Source organism: Setaria viridis, chromosome 5 (genome assembly GCF_005286985.2).
Source record: "Setaria viridis chromosome 5, Setaria_viridis_v4.0, whole genome shotgun sequence".
In the NCBI taxonomy this organism is placed as follows: Eukaryota; Viridiplantae; Streptophyta; class Magnoliopsida; order Poales; family Poaceae; genus Setaria; species Setaria viridis.
In genome coordinates, this window is record NC_048267.2 from 16,944,030 (window position 1) to 16,951,331 (window position 7,302).

General features: G+C 47.3%; 1 protein-coding gene across 2 annotated transcripts; it reads right to left on the reverse strand.

Annotated features, from left to right (window-relative positions):
- Window positions 1-1,379: 1,379 nt before the first annotated feature.
- LOC117857673 (pentatricopeptide repeat-containing protein At2g33680) lies at window positions 1,380-6,764 on the reverse strand. Of its 2 annotated transcripts, XR_004640820.2 has the most exons (3): window positions 4,261-6,764; window positions 2,543-2,713; window positions 1,380-2,021 (listed from the first exon to the last, which is right to left on the reverse strand). XR_004640820.2 is itself a non-coding variant. In XM_034740472.2 (2 exons), the coding sequence occupies exon 1, from the start codon at window positions 6,510-6,512 to the stop codon at window positions 4,281-4,283; it is 2,232 nt and encodes a 743-aa protein (XP_034596363.1). In that variant the 5' UTR covers window positions 6,513-6,764; the 3' UTR covers window positions 1,380-2,021; window positions 4,261-4,280. The 2 variants fall into 2 exon arrangements, 1 of the variants encoding a protein (XP_034596363.1); XM_034740472.2 differs by lacking the exon at window positions 2,543-2,713.
- Between the last annotated feature and the right edge of the window lie 538 nt (window positions 6,765-7,302).

A 7,302-nucleotide genomic window follows, 5' to 3' on the forward strand; every position in this document is an offset into this window, starting at 1 on the left:
AGAATGGCTTGTCCAGCACAATAAGCACCAGCTATCTCCAAATCTGCAGAGAATTAATTTCTGGACAATGAAGAGCACTAGTGCAGCTGCTGCTACCTCAGCGGCATATCATCGAACGGTTTACCTACACCTGGTTTGGATGCAGCCGTGTCGAGAGTCAAGACTCTCCATCCTGTCGCCGTGCGGGAGAGGGCACCGCTGCAGTTTATGCCGTTCCGAAGGGCCGCTGCCGCCCGGATCAGGGAGGTTGACGAGGTTCTGATGGGGGCGCCGCCGGTGCACGAGCGACGTGCTGCTCCCGCTCATCCCCTTTCAGCGCCAGGCCGCCTCTCGCGCGATACAGGCCCAGCGCCGCCGGTGGAGAGGAGGGAGCACTGCTGCCGACGAGCGCCACGCCTGGATAAGCGCCGCCGGTGTGGGGGTGGGGTCACACATGACAGCCTCGCTCCTGGCCTCCACCGCAGCAGCACGCATCGATCTACGACCGTATCACATGTGGATGCAAGCCGAGGAGGGGTGGGGGCGCCAGCCCGCTTCCAGCCGCGCCGCACGGATCTCGTCGATGCAGGTCGCCGAGGGGAGAGAGGCGAGGGAGGGTGCCGAATGGCAGAAGCTTAAACTGCCAATTTTCTGCACGATTTCTGCCATGACTTTCATTAATTAATTAAATAGTTTTGTGTTTTCTGCCAATTTGGTGGCTCATACCCAGGAAAAAAAACCGCGCCGTGCGAGCGTGAGCGCGGGACGCACGAGGTGCTCAAACTGCCATTCATTGGTTTCAAATTCTTAAGTCATCGTCTAACTACAGACCTCACACTGCTTCTGCACCTGCCAATGGACGAAGATATCAATAAAAGAGATGTCAAAAATCTGTGAGGCCCGTTTGGATCATTGGAATTGAATTCCATCCTAATAATCATGATTTAGACATAAATTAATTAAGCTAATATAATTGTATGTGGAATATAGTTGTATATTATAGTTGGTGATATGGGAGAGATACTTATATGCTGCACTTCTACTAGAGAGAAGCGAGTCCAAGAGCGTGCTATAAGAATTGAATTCCATTCTAATAACCATAATCTATAGAATCAATTTCCATCTCCCACCCCATGAATTTAAGATAGGCTTATATCTAAACTTTGGAAAGTTGTGGAATGCCACATTCCAGCATAAATTAGCCTACTCCATTAAATAGATTCCAATTCCTTCAAATGAAGGGACCCAAACGGGGCCTGAGAGAAATATTATGATTAGAACTATGAGGAAGACCAAACAACTGAAACCTTCTTTATGCTCTGCTAGTCTTACTTGGGCCACATATTACCTAAACATACTTATTACACCCTACAATTTTTTTTCTGAAACACGCAGGAGGGTTGTGCATCTATATATTAAGAAGAAGAAGGGTGTAGAACCCCAGTCACCAATACACAGGTTTTAGGGGGAAAACCTGGAGAAACCACAACACAAACTCTATTACCCTTAACTATGAAAAAACAACTTGACCAGAAGACTTAAGCCTATCCATCTAGCAACAGGGCGAGGAGGTAAGCAATTCCTCGAGCCCCAGCAATATCCCACATATGCAGCTCCTCCCTAATAAAAGATAGAATTCCATTCAGGTTAGGCTGCAGACCGTCAAACAAGCAGCGATTGCGATGATTCCAGAGCAACCAGGCCACCAAGATTATAATTGAATTGAGCCCCTGTTTAACCTGACCATCCACCCTGCTGCTCACCTTGTCCCACCAATCATCAAAGGAGCCTTCTTCAGGTTCTGGGGCTAATACCTGCAGGCCGAGTCCTTGTAAAATACTGAACCATGTCTGGCGTGAAAAGACACAGGACAACAGCAGGTGATTTGTAGTCTCCTCCTCTTGGTCGCAAAAGGGACATCGTTCAGGGTGAGGCAAACCCCTCTTGGCAAGCCGATCAGCCGTCCAGCATTTGTTGTGAGCAACCAACCACAAGAAAAATTTACACTTGCCAGGAGCCCAACTCTTCCAGATTATTACACCCTACATTAACTCAATTTTGTTAATTGTGTATGAATGATTCTACAATTGTTAAATGATAGCTAAAGAAAACTCCATTCACCCATTCATAGGAGTCAGACAAATCTTGAAGCATGTTAAGAGTTAAATATCTTGAATCAAACCCTAGTTTGAGCTTTAAAATTGTGCAACTCACACAGAGTGAAGCATGAAAGCAATCAAAAAGAATAAGCTGCAATGACATTCCAGAAGAAGCCTGAAATTTATTTTTCAACCTAATCACGTACAAATCAGAAATCGGTTTACATGCAATGTAACCTCGCCTAAGTCTACGAAAGTAATGGCACATGCGATACTTAGAATCAGACGATTTTTCTTGGAATTTTCAAGCAAAGCATGTAAAGTTTGAGATCCTTAATGGTTTTGTTTAAGAAATGAAGGCATGTATGATACATTGCCACTTATTATATTAATCTTGATAATAGAGGTAATGTATGATAATAGTTTTGACTTTCCAAACAAAGCCAGGATAGTGAGAGTTCAACCAGAGCAAGCGGAGGACCACAGTGCTGAAGGGTCCAGACTGGCAGACTGATAGCATGTGTGCACTTCAACAGTCTAGTCAACAAAACATTGGCTCCATGTGTTAGTAGTACCAGCAAAGTTGGCTCTTTGAGAAATGATCAGTTGCTCCTTGCTACCAGCAAGATGCAACACTGCATTACAAAGACCCAAACATGAGGTCAATAAACCAGTACATCTCACATGATTTTCTAACTAATCAGTATATATTAAAGAGCTAGCTTGAGATGCAGGTAGATGGACAGAGAAGATGACCAACTAAATTGCTGATATCACATTGTAATTTCATGGACAGAGACCGCAACTCGAAAAATATAAACAAATGTCATAGCATTAGTATATATTTATAAGCTGGCGAAACCATACAAAGACTTGTCTTGGCAACGCAGTTTCTGAAGTCAAATCGAGCGATAAGGAACGAGATATGTGTCTGAATCAGCTTTCTCATCACCAAATGGAGCACCTGCAATGACCGTATTCAAACTACAACAACAACAACAACATAGCCTTTTAGTCCCAAGCAAGTTGGGGTAGGCTAGAGTTGAAACCCAACAAGAGCCACACCCGTATTCAAACTACATTCCACCAAAACAAAATACAGATTCACACAATCAAACTGTATATCCACCAAATTGACCTATGAATGCATCAAATCGAACAAGCAAGCACCAATAAAGAAATTCAAGATACAGGATGGTTACTGGTGCTCACGGATGATTTTTAAGGATAATGTGCTTCCTGCTGCACTTTGCTTGCTGGAGGACGGAGCTCACCACAGGACTCCAAAGACAGGCGTCGTCACAGCTCGTCATCTCGCGGCGACACGACCTTGATGCTGTTCATGGCTACTCCTTTGTTGCCACAGTGGGAGGGCGGTGTGCTGACCAGGCACTGCCACAATCAAAGAAAAGGGCAGTGGTAGGGACAGCCAACAGAACCAGGTGGGAGCAGACCTCAAGTAGGCTGGGACTGCTGCGGGTAGGTAGGCGCTGGGAGAGGACGATACTTGGAAGGGGTGGCGCATGGCCCGAATGAGATGCCATAGTGGGAAGACGGAGCACCATGGAAGCCGTACCGTGGAGGGGATGCGGCTGGGGCAGGGCAGCGGTGGGAGTGGAGGCGGCAGTGATGGCCAGGAGGCGGAGCGGTGCCTGGGCAATGGCCAAGCCAAGGAGGTGGCGCGGGAGGTGGAATGTTTCGCGGAGGGGCAAGGAAGATAGCTTTTGCGCCAGGAATCATTTGTTTACGCATGGGCTGAGTAACTAATGGAGCGGACAAGCACCGTATAACATGAATTGCAGCTTTCATATATAGAATTTTTTTTTCTCGAATACGCAGGAGAACTGCGTATCATTGTATTAAAAGTAGAGAGAGAAGTCATACAGAGACCCAAACACACACACCCACACCCACTTACTGACTGAAACTAATCACCTATGACTGAGATGAAAGACCTGACCAATCATATATAGAAATGACTCATAAATTTTGACAAGTTTCTAATGGCACTGAATTATAACTTACAAGTGCTACAGGTACCTAATGATCCAAAGAAAAATAATTGCATTATGCATTTATGCACAAAATTCAAGTGCAGGTATGACAAAACATTTTTCATAACAATTATTTTTATATTTTTCCTTTTATTCCTGCTTCTGGTTGAAATAATCAGAGTGCTAACCTTCCTTATCTCTTGGGAACTCAACTATAAGCTGCTGATATCAATTCCAGTTGATCTTCTTCAGGAGATTCTCCAAGTGCATCCAGTTCTTCATCAAAGGGGAATTTACAAGTTTGATGATACCCTTCATCCTTCATGTGTTTGGCTAGCCTCATCAACTCCACATTTATATTTGTTGCTTCAGGATGCTGCTGTTCCCCAACAACGAACACATGAACTTGGCAATTAAGTTCAACCCAGCTACACCCTAGATCCTTGCTAACTCCTCGGAGTCTCATCAAACGTCTCACCCGCTCAACGTCAATCCACTTGCTCTGGGCAGCATAGATGTTTGACAACAATATATAAGCAGAGGAATCCTCAGAACCTAACTCCATCAGTTTTTCACCTGCATATGCTCCAACATTGAAATCCCGTAAACTGCGACATGCTCCTAGGACTATACGCCATAAGCATGTTCCATGGTCAACAGTTATTGACTCTATGAAGTCCTTTGCTTCTTTCAACTGCCCTGCTCGGCTAAGAATATCAACCATGCAAGCATAGTGATCAAGCCTAGGAATTAAATCATAATCTTTGGTCATTGCCCTAAAATAAAACCAACCTCTATCAACTAAGCCCATGTGGCTACAAGCACACAATACATTAATGAATGTTATATGATCAGGTGCAGTGCCCTCTAGCTTCATCTCCTCGAACAGGTCAAGTGCACCATTGCCACACCCATTTTGTGAAAAACCAGAAATGATTGAGTTCCATGCAATAACATCCTTATCAGGCATGCTTCTGAAGACAACCATGCCATCTTCAAGATTCCCACACTTTGAATACATTGTAGACAGAGCACTTCCAACAGAACCACCCAAACCAAAACCACACTTAATAATTTGGGCATGCAGTTGCTTCCCTGGCTCCAATGCTGCAAGGCATGCACATGCTCTAAGAACACTAGTGATAGTCAAATTACTGGGCATGATGCCCTCTTTGTCCATCTTGGCATACAACACCAGTGCTTCCTCAAGCTCCCCATTCTGCACATGCCCAGCAATCATCGCCGTCCAAAGGACAACGTCATCAACATCACACAACTGCTGAAACCCGCCTTTTGCATCACCAATACAACCACACTTGGCATACATGTCCACCAATGCGCTCTTCACATAAACCTGCATCTCAAACCCAAGCTTCATCATCAAACCATGTGCCTGCTTCCCAACAGCCAAAGCTCCCATATCACTGCATGCATTCAGTACCCCTACAAAGGTGAATTCTGTTGGTGAGAATCCTGCAGCATGCATCTGTAAGAACATCCTAGCTGCACTATCTGCCTCCCCATTCTGAGCATACCCAGTGATCATCGCTGACCATGTTATTGAGTTCCTCTCCTTCGATGACCCAAACACCTGCCGAGCTGCTTCCATACACTCAGCTTTTGCATACAATGTGACAAGTGAATTCTCCACAGACATAAATCCCACCAACCCATCCTTCACAACCAACCCGTGCACCTGCACCCCCATAAGCAAACCTGATGGTACGCTAACTGCACTAAGAACCGCCGTGGTGACAAATTCATTTTTCTCCAAGGGGCACTCCTGAAGCATCAGCTGGAAGATCTCAAACGCCTCCTCAGAACACTTCCCCAGAGCATACCCAGACACCATAGCAGTCCAAGACACCGCATTCCGATGTGGCATTCCGTCAAACACACTGCGGGCATCGGAAGTAATACCGAGTTTACAATACATGTTTAGCAGGGCAGTAGAGACGAACACATTGTCAGAGCCGGTGGCGGCGGAGGGAAGCTTGCACGCGAGCGCGTGGGCTGCAGCGCCTGCAGACGCGGAGGGCGCACGGGCCGCGGCGGTGAACGCAGCGGCGAAGGAGTGTGGCGTCGGGAGGACGGCGCGGTCATAGGAAGAGAGCATCAAGCGGAACTGCGAGAGCGCGGCGAGGGGGTGGTGACGGGAGAGCGGGTTGAGAAGAGAGTTCCACGAGGCGACGTCGCGCGCGGCCGCGGGGATATCATCGAAGACGGCGAAGGCGGAAGCGAGGAGCGGCCGCGAGAGGGAGCAGTAGAAGGTGATCAGGGAGTTGGAGACGGGTGCGTGGGAGGCGGCGCCGGACTTGACCGCCCAGCCATGGAGGGCCTCGCCGGCGCGCGGGGCGCGGGTGGATGCGGCCGCGCGGCGGAGGTGCTCGATGAATTGAGTGTGCGACATGCGCAGCGCGGGCGGCGCCGCGCCTGCCATGGCGTGAGCAGGAGCAAGAGCAAAAGAAGCACTGGACAATGGGGCTCGCCGTCGCTGTGCATCCGCCGCCGCCCTGACTGGGGCCACCACGCGTCGCCGTGCATCCGCTGCCGGCCCTCACCGTATCCTCCGACCTCCCCCACCGGCGCCATCGCTCGTCTCCATGGATCCGCCGCCAGGGGAGGGATGGAGGCGCGGGCGGCGGCGTTCAGGGAGGCGCGGGCGCAAAAGAAAAGCGGCGAGAAGTTGCTGGCGCCCGCCGCCAGAGAAAGCGGTTTCTTAGTGCAAGATGCGGAAACTGAATTGGGGCGTTCCGAGCGTCCACAGGGATACCAATTTTGTAAGTACCCGTCACATCGGATGTTTAATACTAATTAGAAGTATTAAATATAGGCTAATTATAAAACTAATTATACAGATGGACTCTAATTTACAAGATAAATCTATTAAGCCTAACTAGTTCATAATTTGACAATGTGGTGCTACAGTAACCATTTCCTAATGCTAGATTAATTAGGTTTAATAGATTCGTCTCGCGAATTAGCTCGAGGTTCTGCAATTAGTTTTATAATTAGTTCATATTTAGTTCTCCTAATTAGCATTCGAACATCCGATGTGATATTGCTAAAGTTTAGCATCTAAGTATCCAAACACCCCGTATACGACGCTTCCGGCGAACCTAAACAATAAGCCTACTTTGTGAGCAGAGGCTCTTTTTATTTTTTTTAATTCACCTTTTTACCTTCAATTCTCCTTTCCTTATGGGATCCATTTGTAAGTATCTCATTAT